At 37.4% G+C, this 26,198-nt stretch overlaps 1 protein-coding gene and 1 long non-coding RNA gene across 2 annotated transcripts; both read left to right on the forward strand.

The window, feature by feature from the left end:
• Positions 1-56: 56 nt before the first annotated feature.
• LOC116303270 (pyruvate dehydrogenase E1 component subunit beta, mitochondrial) lies at positions 57-16,620 on the forward strand (the record flags this gene model as incomplete). Its single annotated transcript, XM_089035958.1, has 13 exons — positions 57-143; positions 212-274; positions 534-641; positions 1,630-1,692; positions 3,010-3,045; positions 3,156-3,218; positions 4,602-4,646; positions 4,776-4,883; positions 5,350-5,419; positions 5,915-6,025; positions 14,336-14,427; positions 15,197-15,338; positions 15,851-16,620. Coding segments are annotated over 13 exons (1,137 nt in total), but the record flags the coding sequence as incomplete, so codon positions are not given.
• Positions 16,621-17,830: 1,210 nt separating this feature from the next.
• On the forward strand, positions 17,831-23,699 carry LOC116305908 (uncharacterized). Its single transcript, XR_004198206.1, has 3 exons — positions 17,831-17,891; positions 18,024-18,099; positions 19,889-23,699. It is a non-coding gene; the product is annotated as an uncharacterized LOC116305908 (long non-coding RNA).
• The last annotated feature ends 2,499 nt before the right edge of the window (positions 23,700-26,198 follow it).

Consider the following 26,198-nt stretch of genomic DNA (forward strand, 5'->3'; position numbering starts at 1 on the left):
GCATCGATGGTTGATAACAGCGGGTAGTATGCGTGAATGGTCAATTCTTGCCTGCGCATCAAAAGCTACTGAAGCCGGACGAAAATATACCAAAATGGCTCTTTTTTTCGAGAGTTTTTCGCCTAGGTAGACGAACCACCCAGGTATTTTATGTATTCCAGGTGTTAAATAGTTTATAAAGATCATGCTGATGGGTTTATTTTGTTTTTAGAATGCAATAACTGGGGCTTTTGGACGGACATTTTCGACTAGTCGACATCTTGCAGGGGCTACTGTAAGTAAGCTTATTTCTTTACTTACGTGGATTGTTTATATCTTCATATTGAATGGATTATTCTGCTTATTGCCAATTATACCCTAATATTTATTGTCCGCTATACAACGAATATGTACCATTGGACATCTAGTTTCAAGATTTGCAGAAATATCAGCTACGATTTGCACCCCCAAAACAGCTGTTTTAGATTGATTGATTGACATATGAGTAGTAAGCTTCCTGTATATAATTGAGTCTGTTAATTTTTTTTTACTAGCTGACAGTTAGGGAAGCACTTAATAATGCTATGGACGAAGAGATGTCAAGAGATGAGAATGTCTTTCTTCTGGGCGAAGAAGTTGCTCTGTACGAGGGTGCATACAAAGTACGTTTTTAGTACAAGCACATGTACTGTATGTGGCAGGAAGCTACATTAGTCTATAATAATTATCGTTAAATTTATATTAATTTTTAAAACATTTAAGGTACATTTGCTTTATAGCAGTTTTCATTATAACACAAACTTGGTAGCTGCTTGCTAATCATTTGGTTTTTCACTTCCATCAATCAATAATAATCAATCTGTATTGGAGGTAATGTAAGACCAATGAAATTACAGCTACAGGGTTCCTGTTTTACCATGAATAATTGACAAGCTTTAGCCCTTTTTAAGTTTGACAATCAAGGTGCATTCTGGTCTAGCTTGAGTCAAAGCAACATTTTGCAGTATAAGGTTTGATGCATGGAAGATTTTTATACCCAAGCTATACCACAATGCACTATCTAAGCAAAGGCCCGGCCTTGATGAGTACAGCATTTAAAATGCTCCGCCTCGCACCAATGCAGCCCGAGTTTGAGTCCTGCCAATCTTGATGTCGTATGTGAGTAGAGTTGTTTGTTGGTTCTCTCCTGTGCTTTGAGGGTTTTTCTCTGGGTTCTCCAGTTTTCCTCCCTCTGCAAAAATCAACTTCTAAATTCTAATTCGATCTTTGGGCTTTCACCTAGTTTGGAGCCTAGCTCTGTTGTGATTGTCCCATGCAGTGATATAACAGCGAAAAGCCTTGTAGATCAAAACTTTCAAATCTTATTGATACAGTGTACCTTGAAAACAATCTCCATGTGCAGTGAGTAATTTACAGATCAAATTGGAATTTAGCTGGCTTTAATTAGGTTTAGTGGAGGAAGAAAAACCAGGGAACCCATGCAGATAAAGATGAGCGTGTTATGGGACCTCCTTCCAGAAAAAAATCAAGCAAAGATTCTTTTCCCATAGATGTTTAAATTGGAAATATTTAGAAATGGGAAATAAACGGGATTTTTGTACTGCTCCTCATAAGAAGTGTCTTATTCTATTATCATTTCATTCCCAAAAGGTTAGCAAAGGTCTTTATAAGAAGTTTGGTGACAAGCGCATCATAGACACACCTATAAGTGAGGTTAGTTTGTTATATATTGTTTAGGCTGGAAACAAAAAAATAAGTGTGTTTCCTGTTGCATGAGAAAAATAATTTGGGTCGGTAGGTCAGATTTTTTTACTGATACAGCAGTGGAAATCAGCTTACTGGGAACCCTGTGGTGCATTTGGAAATGAATAAAATATTAGAGTCGGCAAAAATCGGTATGAAAATTATGGTCGGTTGTGCAACAAGAAACACATATTTTTTTGTTTGGCCTTATATATATTATGGTTTTGATTACAGAGGTTTGTACTAAATTTGACTGTGCATTACTGTGGTTTTTATTCTGAGAATGGAATAGTTAAAAGCTGTATGCTTTTTAATTTTTAAAAAATTTTTTGCTGCCATCAATCAAAAATAATCAGTCAATACCTTTTATATTTTTTTGGCATCCGTGTCCAAGTTCGCAGAATCCGTCCAATGTAATGAAGTATGCCATGTTGCTCTAGAATAGAGGTTTTGCACCATCATATGATAGCAGCCATGACAGGAGGCACAACTATAGTCTTTTTCCCCTGGGAAACTGAATTGTTTCTCATGCAAACCAGATTTCATTATTCCAGCCTCCTGTCATGGCTGCCATCACAATCATGTGCAAAGCCTCCATAGCTACATTATTGTAGTTAACTACATGTATCTAGGATGCAAGACAATTTGATGGAAATGAAATGTTGGACTGTTATACAGTACTTGTAAATTCTATAAACTAAGTACGATTGTGAGATGACAATACCATGAAATATTGACAGCCAGTTGGGAGAAAATATATTCGGTATTCGTGACTCCGCCCAATACGGAATATATTTGCTTCCAATGCCATCAATATTTCGTGGTATTGTCGTCTCAAAATCGTAATTAGTTTTGTATCACGATTCTAAAGAATTCAACACATGAAAAAGGAAAAAAACTGACCGATTTTCGTTGATTAAAAGCAAAATTCTCCCCACGAGTGCGTGCTATAGTGCAAACAACAGCGTAAAAATTTGGTTTGGTACTTGAGAAGGTATTGATTTAATAAAGGGTGACCACGACTTAATTAAGGGGTTTGGTTAGAGATACTGTATCACTGTAGTAGGTTTTGTTCAGAATTTTTGTACCAAGATTCAGTCAACTGTCTATGACCTCAATGAAACCTCTTTCTGTCATTGGCTATGCCTCAAATATCCTGCCTTGTATACATCAGCCTCTAATCCTGTTACCCTTGTAATTGGCTATGGGTGTGGCTGTTATAACTGTACTGTAAATAGCTCAAGATATTTTTATATTAAATTTTATTTTGTTATGGAATTCTTTCAGATGGGTTTTGCTGGTATTGCTGCTGGTGCTGCAATGGTAAGTTAATTCCAAGTTAAAAGCATGTCTGTTTAGAATGTTGAAAAAATCAATAGCATACATTTTTTAAAAGCATTTATCCACACTGTAATTTATTTGTGTTTATTTAGGCTGGTCTTAAACCAATATGTGAGTTCATGACCTTCAACTTTGCTATGCAAGCTATTGATCAAGTGAGTATGCCATTATAAAGAAATAATAGTCTTTTTGAAAATAAAAATATAAATTGACAGTCTAAAAAGCCCTATGGTGAAGTGCTCAATAAAGTATATATGTAATACTATGCAAAATATATAATTATACCTTACTGACTTAACAATAAGTTCTAAAATGATGCAAAATGAAATTTGCTTTTTGTTGAACAGTGTACACAATACACCAGTTTCACATTTGTTGCATACCGCTGTTTTCTAACACCACAGAGTCATTTGCACAGGCTCAGCCTCGTCTATACGTCAGGTATTCACAGACACCATAAAAAGTCTGTGGGATTTCAAAACATTGCTATTGTTCAAGCTGCACATTTTTTACATTGCATTATTTGTATTTTGCATTTGCATCTGTATCTAGCTCTTAAAGAATCCTAGTCAACTACGATGCACTGCACACCGGAAACAATGTGCATGCAGAGCGTCATTTTCCTCGCCAGGCAAAATGGTGGTTTTGTAGCTGAAGTTTTTTTCCTGTTAGATGTGTTATGACCATCATGATATAATGATATATAGTCACTTAAAGCTTTCCATGAGATTTGAGAAATTTTGGCAAGGAATCTAAGGTAGATTTTGAAAGACTGTTTTGATGTCTAACATTTGGATGACCAAAAAATCATAATTTCACAAAGAGAATCTCTCTGAAAAATTCAGCGGGCCTGTCAGCCTACTTGCTGTAGAATGAAAGGAAGGACAGTTTTGGAATTTGAGGACATTGGCATAGTGAATTTGCAGAAATTTCGCTGCACTGGTGTATGGAAGAGCTTCGAGAAGGATGTAGGTGAATGATATAAACAATAACATAGGGGTGCAGTGCATTGTATTTTAAGCAAGGCTAAGTCTGTGCAGATAAGTCTTTGGATATAAAACACAGAGGTATTTACTGAAAGAGAAAAGAAACTATTAACATAGTTATTGATAGGGCCATATGGGAGAAGCATTGGGAATCGAAGCACGGGTGGGTAGCAGTGAGAGCACTTACCTCTCATGAATGCACCCCAGGTTTGATCTCAGGATTCTGTGTCATATACAAGTAGAGTTGCTTGTTGGTTCTCCACTGTGATTCTAGGGTTTTTCTCTGGTTTCCCTCCCTCTGCAAAACATTTTCTTCTAAGTTCTTCTGGGAATTTCAGCGGACAAATCAAAGAGCTACTCTGTAGAAATTCCCATACTGCTAAATTCCATTTATTTTATTTTTGATCAGAGGGTTGGGCTACTAGGTGCTTGTGACCCCTCTTCCCATAATTAGCAGTTTATTAGCTAAGTCTACCTTCATCTGATTGCCTGGAGAAGTAAGAAACAAGTTATTCATTATTGTACATATATTGATATTTCTTTATTTTGCAGGTTATCAACTCTGCTGCTAAAACATACTATATGTCAGCAGGAGATGTAAGTAATGTCACTCAGCTACACCTTGTGTGACTCGTTCACTTCTTTTGTGCTTAGCAACCTCCTGCGTGCATCCAGAACTGGATTTACAAACGCTAAGCATTGACCATTCCTTAATTATTTTTCAAGGTTCCAGTACCCATTGTGTTCAGAGGACCAAATGGAGCTGCAGCTGGTGTAGCTGCACAGCATTCACAGTGTTATGCTGCCTGGTATGGTCACTGCCCTGGATTAAAGGTAACAATAGACTGGTACCTGTGTATCGTAGTAACTTATTTCTTTTCACTCTGACATTATAATCACTATATACTTGCAAGCTGTCTCTCTAAGTTGACGTCTTGTTTTTTATCACTTATGTGTATGCTGCCGTGACATGTCACACCTCATCACAGAACCATCTATAAGCCTGGAAAATATTACCACTATCATGATATAAATCAACTACATATGTAGTAACCCTTCCAATAATTCATTTTATCCTGAAGAACTCCTGAAGAAATGAACTGTGTGTTATGTTGACTTAGACAAGCAGGAATATTTTTATGCTTTTTTACCAACATTTTTTTTCTTCAGACCGCAAAACTTACTGTACCAAGTATGATGTTTCTGCTTGCTAACAGTTATAATAGACTAATTGTCTTTACTTTGATTCCAACCAGATTATAACGTTGATATTTCACCAAATTATTGCTCATTTGCATAGGTTGTGTCACCTTATTCAGCTGAAGATGCCAAAGGTTTACTCAAGTCAGCTATCAGGGAACCAAACCCAGGTACAGTAAATAATATGATGTTGCTATTGGGGGGCTTCATTTATTACCTCATGGGGAGTCTGCAAAATCACAAGGAAAGCTTGACAAACATAACCCAACCCCCCTCCATGCACAGCTTTTGACAACAATTCCATACTCCCCCCTACCCTTTCATCACCCCCTGAATATGTGTTAACCCCCTTATGCTTTTTTGGCTCTAAAAATTAATCTCACAATTTTTCTTACAACATTTTCTATGGAAGTTTAAAAATGTCAACAAACAAAAACAAACAATAGTTCTTTTACAGTACTCACTTTCCCAGGCTGCTTTGTGAGCTTTAATGCACATTGCATAATGTGGAACAGTAAAACAAATTGAAACATTTACATGTAATTTTCAGCCTACAGCTTTGGCAGATAGCATGGCCTCCAGTCTGTCTTGATAATTTAAGATATTATACTCAAGTTCAGCCGATAACTGTTAAATTTTATTATATATTATTTTCTCATACGTAGTTGTTGTACTTGAGAATGAAATCATGTATGGTGTTCCTTTTGAAATGTCTGATGAGGCCATGAGTAGTGACTTCCTTATTCCTTTGGGCAAGGCCAAAATAGAGCGACAAGGTACAGTTGCTAAATCCAGAAAGTAATTAGTTTGAAAATTAGAGAGAATATTAAGAGAAAAATGTCAAATGCCCAAGGCATTTTGAAAATTAGGTATCCAATATGTTGTGATAAGGCATGTATTTTATAGTATGTGGGTTTTAGTCATTTGCTTCACTGATGAATGATGGCAATGATAACATTACATGTTGATGCATGATTATGGCATATGTGATACATAATGGTAGTATTGATACATGGTGATGATGATGGTAGTGGTGATACATGGTGACGATGATGATGGTAGTGGTGATACATGATGATGATGATGATGGTAGTGGTGATACATGGTGATGATGTTGGTAGTGGTGATAAATGGTGATGATGATGATGGTAGTGGTGATACATGGTGATGATGATGATGGTAGTGGTGACACATGGTGATGATGATGATGGTAGTGGTGATACATGGTGATGATGATGATGGTAGTGGTGATACATGGTGATGGTGATGGTAGTGGTGATACATTGTGATGATGATGATGGTAGTGGTGATACATGGTGATGAAGGTGATGGTAGTGGTGATATATGGGGATGGTGATGGTGATGGTAGTGGTGTTACATAGTGATGATGATGGTGGTAGTGGTGATACATGGTGATGATGATGATGGTAGTGGAGATACATGATTATGATGTTGGTAGTGGTGATACATGATGATGTTGGTAGTGTTAATACATGGTGATGATGATGATTGTTTCGTTTATTGACGAAATGTTACAAGCTACGGTTTCAGAACTAATTCTCTTCGCGAGTTATATACGAGTTGGTTCGAAATCTAAAAAATGCGAAGCAAAATAAAGCGTTACTTGTGTAGAAAAATATATATAAAGTTTAAGCGATCTGACTTACCCGGTAGCTTGCTCTGAAACTCGACGAACTGAATTTAAATTAGCGTCACTTACTTATATACAAATGCGACTTAATCCGAGGCAAGCTACTCGTGCGTGCGTGCAGAAAGGAATCTATTATTAAATTCATGCTTTTCGCGCATAACGAAACACTCCCCCCCGGCCTAAATAAAGAATCTTATCTTAACCTTAATTCTTGGAAAAACACTTAATTCTAACTAAACAAGATGCATATTCAATAAATAATTCTTATCTAAAGTTCAAACTAGGTCTTTCTAGTGTCCTTCTTTTCTTCATTATTCAGTTTCTTCTACAGGAATCAGAACTACCAATTTTTGGACTGCTCTCTCTACAGTGGTGTAGTTTCTTCCTTGGTAGGTTTTCCGCGGCTCCCCTTGCTTGGGTACTTTGTACTGTACTTGCACTCGTCGAAATTTTCCATCTTGATCTGATTCAGCCTTGGATACCTTTCCAAGCTTCCAGTTTCCTCTCACCAAGTTTGAGTCTTGTATCATCACTATATCTCCAACCTTGACATCTCGTCTGGCGGTATGCCACTTCTGTCTAACGAGCAGACTTGGGAAGAAATTCTGAGTCCATTTTTTCCAAAATGCATTCACGATACTTTGAACAAATTCGAAGCGGTATCTTGGATTGGCTGTCTCTTTAAATGGTCCACTTGGAATTCTTGAGGTCGATCTTCCTAAAAGAAGGTCATTTGGACACAAGTACTTGCCATCATCTGGTTGTGTTGGGAGTCTTCCGATCGGTCTTTCATTTACCAAATTCGCAGCTTCATAACAAACTGTCTGCAACTCTGAAAATGTCATAATGTTGTTTCCAATGGCAACTGTCAATGCTTTCTTGACCGACTTTATTAGAGCTTCTGATATACCGTTATACCATGGTGCATCAGCTGGAGTAAATTTCCATTGCATTCCTTCGGTGGCTCCAAATTCTGCTAGCTTGTCCCAGTCCCAGGATTGAGTCACGCTCTTTAGTTCTTCATTTGCAGCTACGAGCTGTGTTCCATTATCTGAGATAATTTGCTTGGGATAACCTCTCAGGGCAACAAAACGTCTTAGTACCATCAAGAACTTCTGGGCACTATAATCTGGCGAGACATCCACGTGTACCGCTCTTGACCCGAGACAATTGAAGATTACTCCATAAGCTTTTCCAGTGGATCTTTTCTTTACTTCATCGCGGATGCTAAAGGGTCCAAATAGATCGATGCCAATGGAACTCCAGCCTGGTGCAGGCTTTAACCTTTCTACTGGAAGTTTGCTCATCACTTGCTCCTCAGTCTTCTTTTCCAATTTCTTGCAGGTAACGCAGTGAAACTTTATTGACTTGGCCATCTTGTGAGCACTAATAATCCAAAATCGTGCTCTGACTTTGGCAACAGTAGTCGCGACGCCATAATGTCCTTGATTATGTACGTACGTTACATAAAGACGAGAAAAACGATGATCATAGGGTAGGAGAATGACTTCATTTTGATTGTAGCTCATTTGCATCCATTTATCTACTCGTCCGCCAACTGTTATCATACCATGATCCTTGTTGGTTGTAGGACAAAGGCGTTTTGAGCTCTTGTTGTTCATGTTCTGTTTCAGTTGTACTTGTGCGTTTCTTATCCAAAACAGTTCAGCTTTCTCGATTTCTTCAGAAGATAGAGGTTTTGTGGCATTCTTGAAACTAGGTTTGCTTTTTGGACTTGCGTCCTTTTGATACATAGCCAGTACTCTTGCTGTCACTCTCAGCAATCTGATGTAGGATGAGAATCGCTCGATGTTGATTCTTACTTCTAACGTATCTGATTGGATGTTTTGTGCCATCATAACAGGTTGAACTGTCTCTGGGAGAATTATGCTTGTGGGTTTCTGGGTTATTGGCCATTCACTTACTGGTAACTCCAAGAATTCTGGTCCCTTTTGCCAGGCACTGTCAACATCTAGTTCATCAGGTTTCTTGCCACGTGTTAACCAGTCTGCGATGTTCAGTTCTCCGTCAATCCAATACCAATCAGAGGGATTTGTCTTTTCTTGAATTTCACCTATGCGCGTGCCAGCGAACGTATTGAATCCGTATGATTCTTTCTGGACCATAGCTTGCACAATTTGCGAATCCACAAGATGGTAGAATTTCACAAAGTTGTATCTTGATTCTTTCTCTATGAAGACCTTTAGACGCTTGTTTAGAACTGCTCCACACAATTCAATTCTATCAATTGACATCTTCTTTACTGGGGTCAGGCGATTCTTCGACATGATTAGATTACTCTCAAACGTATTTTCTGGCATTTCCCATCTGGCGTAGGCACATGCACCATAAGCTTCTTGAGATCCATCGCTGAAAATGACTAGGGAAGGATCACCAACAGCATTACTTGGCTTGATACATCTGTTGAACGATATTTTCTCCATACCAAAAAGGTGCTTGAAGATTTGCAACCATTCACTTTGGAACATATCTGGAATAGGATCATCCCAATCAAGTTTTGGATCATTCAGCCATAGCCTTCTCATCTGCATCTTTGCTTTCACAGTAAACGGACCAGCAAGTCCCAGGGGATCATAGATCCCGTTAACTTGTGACAAAATCATTCTCTTTGTCAACGGCTCTGGAACTCTTTCAGGAATCTGCTTGACACTCAAATCGGGTTCTGTTCTTAACTTCTTCTTCTTCGGGGAGAAATTCAGACGCACTTTAAAGTAGAACTGGTCTTTGACGGGACTCCATACCACACCAAGAACTTTCTCTGAACTTGAATTTCTTTCGTCTTGTAAAAGCGGTTTATCGTCACCTTGATTAGATTCACGTGAGAACGTCCAATACTTGACTTGAAATCCTCCTTTCCTCAAGAGAGTCTCTATGTCTGTTGTTAGAGATTTAGCCTCTTCCTTGCTTTTGACGCTGTCAATGATGTCATCCATATAGGTATTGCTTGTGATGGTCTTTGCTGCTTGAGGATACTCTGTTGATGACATCTCTGCGGTTTTTCTCAAGGCTACAGTAGCTATTGTACCAGCGGGTTTGTCTCCAAACGATACTCTCTGAATAACGTAGGTGTCGGGTTCTCTATCCTTCTCCATATTTCTCCACAAGAATCGATGAGTGTTCTGATCTTTGATGCCAATCTTGACTGTGTGGTACATTTTCTTGATGTCTCCAGTAATTGCTGTTTCATTTTCTCTAAATCTGACGAGAACTCCAAGCAAATTATTAAGCAGGTCAGGTCCCTTGGCCCAATACTCATTCAAAACATGACCCATGTAGTTAGCGCTACTGTTAAATACTATTCGTACAGGGGTGGACTTGGAATCTGGACGAAGAACCTCGTGATGCGAAATGTAGTGGACTGGTCCTTTGTAATGTCTCATCTCTTCTGCAGTGAGCTTTCTGGCGACATTTCTGTTTATCATATCATCTATTTGCTCTTGATAGACTTTAGCATGTTCTGGATTCTTGACTAATCTTTTCTCTGTAGACATCAACAATCCCATTGCTGCTTTCCTGTTATCTGGTAATTCAGCTGGATTTCTTATCCAAGGGTAATCTGCGGTCCATGTGTTTTCTTCATTGTTGAATTTCAAGTTTTGTTCAATTAACTTCAGTTCTCGTTCTTCTTTTAGCGTATAGTCCTTCGATCCAGGAGGGCACTTTCCACATTTACAGCCGCCACAACGAGGAGTACACTCGATCCCAAGATTCTCGATCTTGTAGAAATCTTCTAAGTCTACTTTGGGCTTTACCTGACTAACATGATGAACTCCTCCAAGTACGTGTTGGCTACGCGTCTCTTTGACTTCCTTGAGAAGTGGGTGTCTACCTCCAAGACATCGTCCAAATCTGTTTTTCAGTAACATCAAATGTTCCACCTTTTGCTCTGGTTCTGGATGAAATGCAGCATACTCGTAACCAATTAGAACATCTACAGATCCTTCAGGCCTTGCTATGTCATCTCTCTTGATATCTTTGAATAAATGTACTGCTCCTTCGACGTCGATGCTATGGATGTCCGATGTGATTCTGTCTATCCCGAATGCATCTATCTCTACCACACATCTTTGCTTGTCTATCAGATGAAGTTTGTACCTTTTAGAGTCGATCGTCTCCGTCTTACCCCCAACTTTGATGATAGTCAATTGCGCGTTCTTGCTTGGCAATCTTTGTTCTTCAGCTTTGGCGTTGGTAATGAAACATAATGATGCTCCACTGTCCCACATGACATTTACGTCTCCTTTAGGTGTTGGAATTTTTTGAAAAAGTAGGAGGCAAGTTTCTTCTGCTAAGCTGTCACAGGACGTGGCACGTTTACCTTTTGGTGTCTCTTCATCTTGTGTTTTGCTGTGTTGGTTACTTACAGGTTCCTCAGTACTGTTCTGACTTTCTTCAGGATTGTGAAGTGTCTTGTGATGTCGTCTGGTACAACCACTTTCTCCACAGTTCTTTTTTCTCTTGCAGTCTCGGAACAAGTGTCCTGGCTTAAGACATGACCAGCATGCTTTTTTCGTCTTTATTAGATCTTTCTTCTCGCTGTACGGCTTAGATAAGTAAATACGACATTCATCTGTCCAGTGATCCGCGTTGTCATGTAACAAGCACTTCTGGGAAATCTTTCCATCAGAATAACGCTGTTGTCTCTCTCCTGGTTGGCGAGTATCTTGTTCTTTAGCTACTACATGATGGGCTGCTGATTTGTATGAAGTGTTGCTTGTACGTAATTCAGCTGCGTCGTATTCTATCGCTCTCTTCTGGCTTAGTAAAAACTGCAACAAACTAGGGAACTTGTTAACTCTTTCAACTTTACTGTCATCATCCGTCACCATCTTAGCCCATTCTTTTCTCACACTGGCAGGCAGTTTTTTCTCGATTATACTAACAGAACTAGTAGTTGTCATTTCGACTTCAAGGTCAAGTCTCTTAAGGTCTCTGAAGCCATCTTCCACGACATCAATAAATTCGATCAATCGCTTACTCTCTCCATCTCTTATCGGTCTTACCTTGCGTATGGTATCTATGATAGCATCAGCGATTTTCGATGGGTCACCATATTTCTCGTCTAGGCGTTTCCATATTTGGTGGATGTCATCATCCACGCTTTTAACCACGCCCAAAGGTTCTTTGCCAAGACAGGATCTTAGCGTATATGGAGCGGTTTCTGTTGATAAACTTGTCATAACTTGTTTCTGGAAATCTGCTTTAAATCTCGGATATTCTCTTAATTCTCCTTCGAATCTCGGCATCTTTATTTTTTCCAACCGTAGATTATTCATCTTTGCTGTCTCCTGAATACTTAGTTCTTCTGTCAACTTTGTTTCAACTTCCTCAGCAGCTTGACTGTACATATTCTGTATAGCGACTATCCACGTGATTTCTAGAGTGGCACTTTCTCTGGGTAGCAGGCTGAGATACTCGTTGTTTGCTTTCTTGCAGTCGGCAAAGGCTTTATCTAATTCTTTCTTGGCTACCTTGAGGGCTGTAAGCGACGAATATTTCACAATATTTATAGCTTGTCCAAAGACTACTTTGGCACTACTCCTTCTCACATACGCTTGATCTAACATTCGTTGAAATTTCTCTTCTTCTCTAAGAACCGCTTGCTTCTTTTCTTCTTGTTCCTTGGCTTCATTATCGGTAGACGTTTTCTTCTTCTCGTATTGATTCTGGCGTTTCATAGCGTCGCTGAACAAATCTTGCAATTCCAGAATCCATGTGTCACCGGCTTCTACCTCTTCATCAGTCAGGAATGTGGTATAAACATCGTGCTTTAACTCAACGGTCTTCCAGGTTTCAACCAATTCGTCGTAATTTCTCTTGACTATTTCTACTCCACAATCTTCGTCGATAGCCTTCTTTACTTCGTTTAATTTTCTGGTAAACTTGCCTTTAGCTGCTCGTCTTTGGTTCTTAACGTCATCGGCCATGTTCCAGTCGTCTTGGTGAGCTCGGATTTCGAATGTTTCGTTTATTGACGAAATGTTACAAGCTACGGTTTCAGAACTAATTCTCTTCGCGAGTTATATACGAGTTGGTTCGAAATCTAAAAAATGCGAAGCAAAATAAAGCGTTACTTGTGTAGAAAAATATATATAAAGTTTAAGCGATCTGACTTACCCGGTAGCTTGCTCTGAAACTCGACGAACTGAATTTAAATTAGCGTCACTTACTTATATACAAATGCGACTTAATCCGAGGCAAGCTACTCGTGCGTGCGTGCAGAAAGGAATCTATTATTAAATTCATGCTTTTCGCGCATAACGAAACGATGATGGTATTGGTGATACATGATGATGATGGTAGTGGTAATACATGGTGATGATGATGATGATGGTAGTGGTGATACATGATGATGATGGTAGTGGTGATACATGGTGATGATAATGATGATGGTAGTGGTGATACATGATGATGATGGTAGTGGTGATACATGGTGATGATGATGATGGTAGTGGTGATACATGGTGATGATGTTGGTAGTGGTGATACATGGTGATGATGTTGGTAGTGGTGATACATGGTGATGATGATGATGGTAGTGGTGATACATGGTGATGATGATGATGGTAGTGGTGATACATGGTGATGGTGATGGTAGTGGTGTTACATAGTGATGATGATTATGGTAGTGGTGATACACGGTGATGATGATGATGGTAGTGGTGATACATGATTATGATGTTGGTAGTGGTGATACATGATGATGTTGGTAGTGGTAATACATGGTGATGATGATGATGATGGTAGTGGTGATACATGATGATGATGGTAGTGGTGATACATGGTGATGATAATGATGATGGTAGTGGTGATACATGATGATGATGGTAGTGGTGATACATGGTGATGATGATGATGGTAGTGGTGATACATGATGATGATGGTAGTGGTGATACATGGTGATGATGTTGGTAGTGGTGATACATGGTGATGATGTTGGTAGTGGTGATACATGGTGATGATGATGATGATAGTGGTGATACATGGTGTTGATGATGGTAGTGGTGATACATGATGATGATGGTAGTGGTGATACATGATGATGGTGATGATGGTAGCAGTTGTACATGATGATGATGGTACTTCATGATGATGACACATGGTGATGATGCCTGGCACATGATGGTTATGATACATGATGAAGATGATGATGACTAAAATGATACATAATGATGATACATGATGATGATGATACATGATGAAACATGGGTTATACAGTAGATGATGGTGATTATGCATGATGATGATACATGAATATGATAGATGATGAAGATAGATAGTGATAATAGATGATGATGATTCATAATGATGATCTATGGTAATGATGATTATACATGATTATGATGATACATGAAGATGATACATGCTGATAATGTTACAATACTTATTTATGCCTTTTCCATATATAATCCAGGGAGCCATATTACAATAGTCGCACATTCTCGCATGGTGGATGTAAGCTTGCAAGCAGCAAAGCAGCTAGAAGCGGAAGGCATTGATGCAGAGGTTTGTCTCCTACTATAGCTTAATTCTTTTCATAAATTTCCTTTGACCAAGTGGCAAGAAATTAACTGCCTTATAAACATTACGAGCGTGAGAAAACATCATTGAAAACTATGATACTTTACCACACATCTTTTATGTCTTATACAATTTATGACTAAAACAAACAAAAACTGGGTTCGTTTGTACGAAGGGTGAATAGTGGCTATCCAACAGATAAATCATTATCTATTGGATAAGTTGATGCTGTTATTCACTATATTTATCCACTGGATAAGATTTATCCTTTGGATAACTATATGAATGGCATGGGTGCTGTACGCTAATGAGTCGTCTTTCACCACTGTGAGTCCAAGTTGGGTCGCAGGTCCGAGGGCTGCAGACACGACATGTGAATTGAGTTTGCTTGATCTGTTGTTCTCTCCCTTGCCACGAGGGTTTTTCTCCGGGTATCCCGTTTTCCTGTCTCTGTAAAAACCACATGTGAGTCGAGCGTTGCATGCATAAAATAGTAAATATAGTGGTAGTGAGTGTGCCGAGTGGAAGCAGGCCCACATCAGCGAAAGCTGCCAAAATAATCTGCCTGCTCTAACAAATAAAAGATGATGATGATGATGACGATGATGATGGTGATGATGATATTGATGATGGTGATGATGATGATTATAATAATAATTATTATTATTATTATTATCCACCCTTCGTACAACTGGCTTTCAGCTTATTCCTGCCAGTGTCGTATACTACCAACCAATTTCCTTGTTGTTTACAGGTGATAAATCTACGAAGCATTCGTCCATTGGATACCCAGTGCATCATAGATTCAGTCAAGAAAACAAACCATCTTATCACAGTAGAGGGAGGCTGGCCCCACTTTGGTGTGGGTGCTGAGATATCTGCATCAATAATCGAAAGTAAGTACACTTACATTGTTTAGACTACAATGCAAATATTTTGTCCTCCCTTCTTGTCTACCTCCTTAGCATCTGCCCCGTTGTCTGTGAAGATGAGCTGCATAGCATCAAGGATTACCTATTCAGTGATGTTACATTGAGAAGCATGGTGTCCTAAATGGTGTGTTGCAACGCCGTTTTAGAGATAAGTTTCAGAGATAATTGCACCATGTCATCGCGCCTTCAGTAGCTTAAGTGCACGCCTCTCACACTTCAGCAGTAAAAGTTGATAGTGCACTTGGAGTAAAGGTTGATGCACTTGCATCAAGTTCCTAATCAAATCACTCTCACAGTATCTTAAACGAAGATTACAGGGGGTATCTTTGTAAAATGTGGGGATTAACAGACAGTAGATTAGCATCGTATCCAGGGAACAGGTATACAGCAAGTCATAACGTACTAGAGAAACTAAAACAACGCATGATCGATGCTACTTTTCAAGCTTGACAGACTTTACTCTGTTGATTTTTCAGGTGAAGCTTTCAACTATTTAGATGCCCCAATCTACCGAGTCACTGGTGCTGACATCCCAATGCCCTACGCCACAGAACTGGAGAAGAATAGCACCCCACAGACACATAACGTAGTTAACACTGTGAAGAAGACTCTACATGTAGAATAATTATTAACCCTTTTAAGAGTTGGTGATCACCTCTACTTGCAACAAGGTATCCATGGTCTATCATGGTAACCTAAAAAGCAGGTTTAACAGGTTTATACCTGGATTAATGACAAAATTGATGTAATAAGATGAATCATAGTTTCCAAAAACAGCCTGTACGGAGGTATAATTTTGGAAAAAATCAAAACATAGCTAAAAAAATACAATATTTCTTTATTTCAGTGTTTTATTTAATGGTAGAATTTCATAATTTTTTAAGTTTTCTACTGGACAGGTTACCCTATTTTAATTTTCTTGTTAACTAAAAAACTTTTTTGGGACCTCTACCCAAACTGTAAAGAAATAATATTCAAGGGATTGATATGCGGTATGAAAAAAAAAATCCCAGGTGGACAGGTTATCGATTGCATAATTTTTGTTCGGTTACCAGTTTCCTTAGAACATGATGCATATAATATCAGAATTAATCATATTCTTATATGATTAATATTCTTAAAATATATTCGTATATACATAACATCTAAACAAATTGTTTAGTTCATAGAATGTTTCGAAGAATATTTTTAAGAAAGGTAAATCACTTGTATGGTATTACGATAAATAAACTGTTTTTCATCTAAATCTAGTGTTATGAATATAATTTTAATTTATTATTACTCGTGATTCCGATTCATAGAGCGCAAGTTTTTCGTATGAGTGTGAAACGTACGGCACTGAGTACCGTACTAAGCAAGTGCACAGTACGACATGCCGCAACACTGAAATGGTTTTCCATTGGCACGGCTACGGTAAGATAAGGTACGGCTACAGTACGCCAGGCAACGAATTTGTCGTATCGTTTCTCAACACGTGAGAAAACGATACGTGCATTGTGATTGGTCGGGAATAGTGAACGATCGAAAATGTATTAACCAGGTTTTTAGTGAGTAAATCTCGGTATGTACACAAGGGAGGGGGGGGGGGGGGAGGAGAGGGGGCACTTATCTTTCATTGTTTTAATATATCGCTGTACATAATATGAGTAAGCGTGAGCCCGTCAGATACCTCGCGTTGCAATGCGCGCGCTGTGCCTTAGACCTAACGGTTGCTAAGCGGCCACGCAAGAGGGGGAAATGAGCGCGCTGTGACTTAGACCTAACGGTTCCAGTTGCTTGACGTAATATGCCCCCTCTGCCTCCTGTGGTACGTATATGATAAATTGACTTAAAAGGCTGTTTATAAACTGAACTTTGTAGACGCCAAAATATATGCCGGTTTCAGTGTCAAAGACTGTAAATAAGAAAACATGATGCTTGGCGGCAGAAGTAATTGGACGGACGGACGGACGGACGGACGGATGGATGCATGCATGCATGCAGGGGCGGATCCAGGATTTTGTCCAGGGAGGGGTGCTGCGGACAATGTTAACCCAGGGAGGGGTGCACACCTTAGAATCAAAGGCAAAAAACAAAGTTGGTTATCTTCGAAGTGGAGAAGAAAGTGTAACCAAAGAAGGGTGCGCACCCCCTGCAACTATACCCTGGATCCGTCCCTGTGGAGGGATGGATGAGTTGGTACTAGTAGATGGTTGGGTGGTTAAATGATTGGGGCGGGGTGGAATGGATGAGACGGATAAGATGGACTGATCTCTGCATATCGGCTGCGTTGAACATATAAATGTCTATTCTAAAATTGAGGTGATATGCTTGTTGTTATTATTGAGGTGATAAGTTTCTTTATAGGTGAATGATCTAATTTATCATCATCTTCTTCGAACTATAACATACTATGGGCTACCTGTGGCAGTGAAGCACGTGTACCCATCATGCTTCAGGGTCTCTTTGACAAGAAGGTGACAAGATGTCGCGTAGAGTAAAACTTTGAGGTGTGGGAGAAACTTCGACGAATATACGGTAAGAAATGCTTCAAAACTAGACTAGACTAGACAAACCTTAAGATAAGATTGAGTTCTTCACTTGTATGAATTCATTTGAGGCTTTCTAAAAAGAATTCGCCGTTAAATAAGCATTTGCTTCATGCTTCAGGGTCTCTGAAAAGAAGAAACAAGATGGCGCTGAAGTGAAGCTTCGAGGTGTTAACACAAACTTCGACAATTACACGGTAAGGGATAGGGATGGTAAGGGCTTCAAAACTAGACCAGACTAGAAAAAACGTAAGATAAGACTGACTTCTTCCCCTGTATAAAATCATTTTATGTTTCCTATAATTTTTCGGAGCTTAAATAAGCATTTAAATTCTGAATCTTGTTTGGTTGGTACACGTGTGACATACTTTCAAGGCTAAAAGTTTTGCTAACTTTTTTGTTCAGACACTCTATAGCTACTCCATAAATGCAAAATGAATTCAAAGTTAGTTAAGACATGATTTTCTTTTCTTTTTTTCCCCCCTCCAACAATTTGGATATTTGTAACCGTAGTTCCATCATTAAATTATTTCTTAAGGCTCATGTTTTTAATTTTTCTTCGATTTCCTAAAAAAGTTAAAGTATTCAGTTCAATTTCACAGAGTTGCGTTTATTTTAATAAGAACTACGGTCAGCAAGATATTTTTTTGGCAGAAGGGAGTGGTTGACAAATGCTACTTTGTAGGGGCCCTTTTATGTATGAGTCAATTCCAAAGGTCCCCATCCCCCCCCCCCTTTCCGCGGGCATACCCCAGGCATTTGACCATATTCAAGTTCCGTAGACTGGGGAATTTGATGCTGAATATATGTCCAAACGGGTGGGCATTTGACTTTTGACTAAATATAGCGGCCCTTATCTAATTTGCATAAATTAGCGTACTGCAAAATTTTACGCTTGTGGATCCTGCTTATAGGGCTCTGGTTCGCCTGTGAATTTAAAAAAAAAATCCAAATACCTTTGTTTAAAATCTGGGATGGCACAAGGGAAGTGAGAAAAGCTTTTTTGGCAGATTCCTTTGCGCACTCTTTTCAAAAGATTGAGGTTGAACTTCGTATTCATTACAATCTCATTGAAATCGAATTGCCACGGTACAAAAATTTGGTTTCAAAATGAAATCTTATACTTGTCGCTTCTTTGAGAAACAGGGAAAGAAAAGCTTGGAATTAAAAAGACAAAAGGAGCAAAACCTTTCAATGTGGATGACAGTACAGAATGAGTAGATGAAGAGTGGAGTCCAAAACAATAAAATTTATTGTTTTGGACTCCACTCTTCATATATGTTTACGCTAATTCCAAAGTCGGCAAAGATTTCAGGTTTTGATTCTTATGAAATTAAAGCTATAATTGATAAAGCGATCTCAAAAGGTACTTAGCATGAAACTTGTTGGATGTATACAGGCTCAGTTTTGTACTTTTTAGGTAAAATTAGAGATTCATTGGACTGGAGGGGCAGGCATTTGACCACTTAGTGGAGCCTGAACGTTTAGGAATTTGATCATTTTGTTGGCCCGCATGGTGGGGAATTTGACCAATTTTGTTTCCAAAAAGTCAAATTCCTGGGGGGGGGATGGAAACCTTTGGAATATTGACTCATACATTAGGACTTTAGGCGCCCTCTTAGGACAGTTCCTTTTTCATCAGGGAGGTGGGGAGTGGAATTGCCAAGTTAACCACACAAGAAATCTGACTCCATGATCCATTGTTACTTTTAAAAAATGGTCCCTGGTACTACTTGAATTGTTTTAAGTGTTTCACCTCTTAGTATTTATTCACATGTTTATTCTCATGAGAACAAAAACTGCATAAATTTATTTTCAAGCACTTGAATAGGACTCCGTGTGGAATCTATTGTACTAGTCAAAATGGCTGCCGAGTGAGCCAGTTAAAAAACCCACTGCCCCCTGCTCCCAGGTAAAAAAGAAGGGTCCCTTAAGCTTTGTCCAACTTGGAGGACCATCATACTGACACTTTTATTGTTTTTTTAGTTGGATCATCAAGGATAGGAAGACTAGCTGAATCTATAAGTGTTAGTTTTAGATGTTATTTAGTAAAATTACACCAGCGAAAACAATTTCCTTTGAATTGATTTAGCACCTGTGTAATTTTACTAAATGCTTATTCACCACAGATTGGGTGGACTCTGGTTGATATTTGCCTCAAATATTGGCTGATCTTCACTTTGTCTTGGTGAATAATCCTTAATTATTAAATTTATCTACATATAATGCTTTGTTGTATGTAGATTTGTTTTCACCACTTTAAGAATTAGACCTTATAATATCAATGGTTGTGCAAGCTTTTTGTTACAAATGAAAAGTGACCACAACTTTTGAATTTTCTTACAATTTGCTAAATGCTGGTAACTTATGCACATATACTGTCTCCTTTGGACCTGATGACTGGCTGGCTGGGATCAACTCTACATATTATGATATATATTTGATATATTCTTTTATTGCATTTGACTAATATTTATTGAGTTTGATTTTTTGTCTCACATTGAATGATTTATTTTACATTTGATTGATTATTGATGTACATGAAAAAGTTTCTTTCAAAATATTGTGTATTATATTTAAACTACTTCTAATTTTTTCCTCAAGGCAAGTGTTATTATGATACATTGTAAAATATATTTTGCATTTAGTTTGGAGGTTTTCCATTACTCTAAGACTTTTGCTTTATTTTTTCCATGCCTGATTTGGCTTTCACATCAAATTTGGCAAATTGCCAGGATTGCAATATTTAGAAAAAAGCTTTTTCCTAAGTAATTATTTCATTGTTTGACATGTTTTCGGTCTGTACAGTATGCTCTCACTGTACTAAAACATTCTGTGATTCCAAATGTCTTTTTTAAAGAATTAAAGTGAAAAAAATAAGACAATCTTTTTTGGGCTTTCAATTTGGTTTATTAATTTTCTTAGTTGTTCTGCTACTATAGTTAGTGAGAGGATACTGTACACATCATGATGATTGTTATTTTCATTGATGTATTACAAGATACAGTAGAACTCACTATCTTGTCCTTGTCATCCTTATATACTGATTGAGAGAACAGCGTAACAGCAAAATTGGGCAATGAAATAAATTGTATGGTATCTTTGCATACTCTGATTCGCTGCAGTGGTAAACAAAATCATGATTAATCAACTGCAATTGTCATTTTAATGCTATCATTGGCTTTCAATTTCTCCTTTGAGCATATTTTATGAGATAGTGTGGTTCTACTTTCTTTGATTACCATATATTATGATGCTTTAATAAAGATTTGTCTGCTACATTCTACACTCCTGGTTCACTCTCTTCAACACGGTAAGTCAAGTGCATAATTTACCAGCATTAAGTCTTGTATTTTTCCACCAATGCCCTCTTTTATCATCCAGTTGTTTTTCTGAATATCTTACATTGCTAATCAAAAATATGGTAGACCATGTATTTTGGTGTTACATTCATTTTAAGTCAACCAGAGGATGTTGGTTGGAAGGTGCAATTTTCTAAATTACTTTTCTCAGACAAGTTCTTAGTTACCTTACAAACACTAAAACTTGCAGTGCAACAGATGAGTCATTTGAATTAATTCACTCAAATAAGTTCAACAAAGTATCATGATCAAGATATTTATGTTCTACCAAAGAAAATTTCATATTTGTAAACAGTTAGTACAAATTGAACTTATTTTGTACTACTGTAGTCAACTTATTAGCCCATTACCTGTTGCAAGTGGTTGTAGTGTTTGTACTCTTCAGTGGAATGGTTCCATTTATTCTTAAAGTGGTGAAATAATATTAACTTAGGACTATGAGTGGACACACCAATGACCAGATAGAAGTACTATCTAAATATTTTCATTTTTGGCCACGTTTTACATTGTTCGGCTAGAACCTAAAGACATAAAAAGTTGAATGCCTTTTTTAAAGGGTTCTTCAAGAATTGTGAAAAATTCCTTTCTCCCAGAGCTCCAATTGTAAGGATTGTTATGGTATTTCTTTGCACAATGTCTTCAATCTTGATGTTTCCTTCAAAATTAAGTATTTATTTTCAGTTCCATTTACTTAATCACCAATGTGGAAAGTCTCAAAACTATAAGTGATTTGATTTTCTCCATAAAATTTACATAGTACTGATAAACCTGATCAGAACAAATACAAACGAACAAGAAGTAATTTGGCATCAGTACTTCATGGGGCTTGGTGTGTTCATCTCATAGTCTGACTAAGGTGTTGCTTGAGTTAAAAGTACAACAAGAGATAACAAATGGTATACTAAAACTAAGTTGATTTCTGCCTGACTCTGAAAAGAGATTTATTTGTAAAAATGATTTCAAATTGAAAATGTTATTTTACAAGTCAAACTGTATGTTGCCATGTTTCAGGCACTGGGATGATTAACTGAAATAATTGAAAAAATTGCTTAGCTGTCTTTGGAATTAATTCACATTAAGGTGGCTCAATAGCATTTTCTTGACACTACCTTTGGACTTTAACAAATTGCAAATACCCAGTTGGAAACAATTTATTGAAAGAAATTCAAATTGTGCATGCTCGGTTGCAAACAATTTATTGAAAGGGAACCTTTTCAAACCAGATTTAAGTTTTATCATAGTAAAAAGGATTGGTCAGCAAAAAATACCATTTGTAACTCTTGCTGTAATGCAGAATAGACTGTAGAATTGAGTAAACCATGGTACAGTCCTGGGGTGCCAGGATCAGCTGACTTTGATGTCATCCTAAAAGCATAATATAACACACTATGCTATAGCTTGCCATACACCATGGTTGGCTGCAATCCTGAAAAGTCTATTATTACAAGTACTGGTAAGGCTCAGTGTGGACATGGAACTTTTCATTGATCAAATATTAAGTGTTGTGGTGAGGTATCTAAAATCGGTCATCGAAAATTGAGACTTGAGGAATTTCATAAAGCTCCATGCAATCAGTTTAAGGCAGCTTTTTTCAAATTGAAAAAAAGTTCCATGTCTTAGCTGGGCTGAATTATTGCTATATACTAGGCATAGAACTGGTGTTCCCCATCATTAAATTTTTCAAAAAAAATCTAAATTTCTCTAATGATCTCACTAAAAATGTCACTTCGTATTGGGAATATTTTTTGTTTTGGTACTACAATTGGATTTTGAATTCTTCTTAGCAAAGTACAACACCAGTTTTATGCCTTTTTTAGCATCCAATATCAGTCTTTTAATCAAGCAACACCTATGTCTTTAGGATCCTAATCAAAATCTCTGTCCCTGAGGTCATCAGTTCGTCCTATTCCAAACCCTTAAGGGTGGTCCTTAACACTTTGTTGAGGGCCATTTTTTCTTAAGGGGAGGGTAGGTTTGAACTTTTGATCTCAGGGACCTTCGTCTAATTACCCTAGGGGCAAAAAAAATCACAAAAAGACTTAGTATATATTTTTTCAAAATTTATGGGGATTTTTTACTTTTTTTCACAATTTTTAATTTTTTTTATTGCCAATTTGAATTTTTTTATTTTTTAAAGCCAATTTGTTTTGTTTGTTTTTTTGAGCCAATCCTTCTTACTTTCTCTATGGATACCAGACTTACCTTGTTCCTTGCTTGTGGGTGGCTGTCTTTTTGATTGTCCAATTTTTCATCTGAGAACCTAGATCTTACCTGGATTTGAACCCTTACCTTCATCTTGCCTCTTGTCCATTAGCCTGTGCACTTGCGTTGTATACTGTCAGTTTATTTGTTGAAAGTGATGGTATTGATGTACCTTATATCATAGGGCTTTGTAATGCCTTGAATTAATTACCAAATAAAATTCTTATAAATAATTAATGTCTTGTTTATTGTCTGAATGAAACAAAGGAGTAATTAGCAGAATAAAGAAAGGGGATTAGATGGGTGGGGTAGAGGTGCTAAGTTAGCCGAAGGGTAAAGGTGCTCAAGAGACAGAGGTGCTTAGGGGGATTAGATGGGTGGGGTAGAGGTACTAAGATAGCCAAAGGGTAAAGGTGACAAAGAGGTGCAAGTGGGTGTGGTGCAGTGAGCTAAGCGGAGCTAAGGTTGCACGCTAAGATAGGTAAGTTTTGTGGTGGGAAAAAGCTTTGTTCCAGATCAAGTGACAAGGAGCCTAAAAATTTTCTAAGTTTTTTGGCGGGAAAAAAACGAAAATTTGAAAAGGGGTGTACCATGAAATAAACAAACACCAAAATATTTTAAAACTCGTTTATTATACATCGTTAAAATATAAAATATCAAACTTCACGGGGAAAAATAAATGGCAAAAATTATTGATATTTTGTATAACCTGACGCTTACATAACCAATAATAACACGTAGATTGAATATCGGCCTCGTTTGTTCTTGTCAGCAGAATTGAAAAAGCCTCTTCAATTTTCGATCAGTTCCTATGATGGAGTGCATGATTTGGTAGCCTAATAAGAATAAATAGATTTAAAAAATTGAATAAATATATAGATAAAGAACGAAAGAAACTAGGTACAAGATAATGACTAGGTACAACTGATGAATATAATACAATATAGTAAAAGCTCGCGTATAAGAACCTATATATTTCCAAGTTAGCTTAAAAAGGTTGTTATATAAATGGTGTTAACGTCTGCAGTTGCTTATTTTCTTTAAAAAAGTGATTTGTTTTTGGTAGGTGTGGTTTAATATATAAATAAGGCATAAAGCTCTCCAAATGACTGCAATCTAAGCAAAAACAAACCTATATGCAGTTTAAAGCTACACTTTATTTAATTTTTTTGAAGATCTTTTTTTTTATTTTATTTATATCTTTTTGCTCGTCCCTATTTGATCAAAGAAGGGCCTGCTTTGGAATTTAACCTAAAACAGATCTAGACTTATGCGCGGGTTTTTACAGTGTTTCTCAACAGTCAAATAAAGACATAATACCAAGGAAACCATAAGCTGTTTAATAATCGTTTTTCAACAATTGCGAGCAAAAAATGCTCAAAAATCAATGATCTTCATTTAGTTTTCTATTCCTGATAGTTAAACGAAGTATATATTTCACATTACCTTTCGTTTTAGACGTCTAGGATCTTTATTACGGCTGGTTTCATGACATTTTTGGAACACTTTGATGGCTTCTTGTCGCTCAGTTCAAAATGGCGGAACAGAACAAGTTTGATGGATGTCCACGAACCCCATGAGAATAAAAAATCTACAATTGAAAAAGAAAAGTTTACTCTTAAAAAGCGTGCTTTATACAAAAACACCTTTCGTCTTTAGAGGCTTTAGAATGGCCACTCCCTTGAGTATCATATCTTTGTCCCTATTGACAATGAATCAGTACCCCACGAATTCAAAATTAAATGGCGCGATTTATACCTGGTCAGAAAAATAAAATGTTTGTTTAAAAAATGTCTTAATCAAAAAGCAGTTTTAAAGTCAAATTTTACACACGACATTTCTTACTTTTAATTTTTAGGAAATTTCCATTTCATAAAATTGTGGTATCCCTATACCGGTACCATGAACTACTACCCAGCATTTTAAAAGTCGCGTTTTCGTAAATAAAAAAATAAAAAAATGCAATTATTTCTTATTTACATGTCATCTTAAGTAAACTTTCCATATAGGGCCATAACCAAGCACAGGGTGCACGTGCACCCCCCCCCCCCCCCCCCCCCATAAAAGCTTAAGGTCCGCTCATCTATCTCCTTTTGCTTTAAAATTGCATGTAAATCATTTTCGATTAAATGAAGACCACTATCCATCTGCATATTGTAGCATTTTTAAGAATCAGTCACCCAAAATTCCCTTCTTTTTTTTTTGGTTCTGCTTTTTCTTTTGGTTACTTTTTTTCTTTGCTTAAATCTTGGAAGAAAGAAATTTTGACTCTTTGCATTAATTCAGAGAAAACAAGGCTCTTAAAGCTGCAACCCTAAAAACCGCGCACTTTCAAGTTCCGCTTGTATTTTCATTCAGAATAACACGATTGGTTAACTGCAACCTTAAACCAATGCAAACCACCGCAAACCACCGCAAACCACAGGCAGCCCAAACAGGATATTTTTCGCCCTTTTATTTTATAACTTCCCAAAGTTTTTCCAAACTTTTGTCAGCGTAATCACTTAGTGCATTATTAAAGGTGTTATACATGCAAGTTTCATTAAAAATGAAAATCAAAAACATACAAAAATATGCAAAAGTGTAAAAACAGTAGACCGCTGACTAGGTGACTGCAGACCAGAAAATTCCTTCACTCATAACACCATTACTTTTATATATTTAGAAAAGATAGTTTTAGAAACATAAAGCCCTCATCCTAAGCTTTTATTTAGTGTATATTTTGTTCAGAA

The sequence above is a fragment of the Actinia tenebrosa genome, unplaced genomic scaffold (genome assembly GCF_029948245.1).
Source record: "Actinia tenebrosa isolate PJP-AT-01 unplaced genomic scaffold, QUT_ActTen_1.0 PGA_scaffold3__52_contigs__length_22856419, whole genome shotgun sequence".
Lineage (NCBI taxonomy): Eukaryota > Metazoa > Cnidaria > Anthozoa > Actiniaria > Actiniidae > Actinia > Actinia tenebrosa.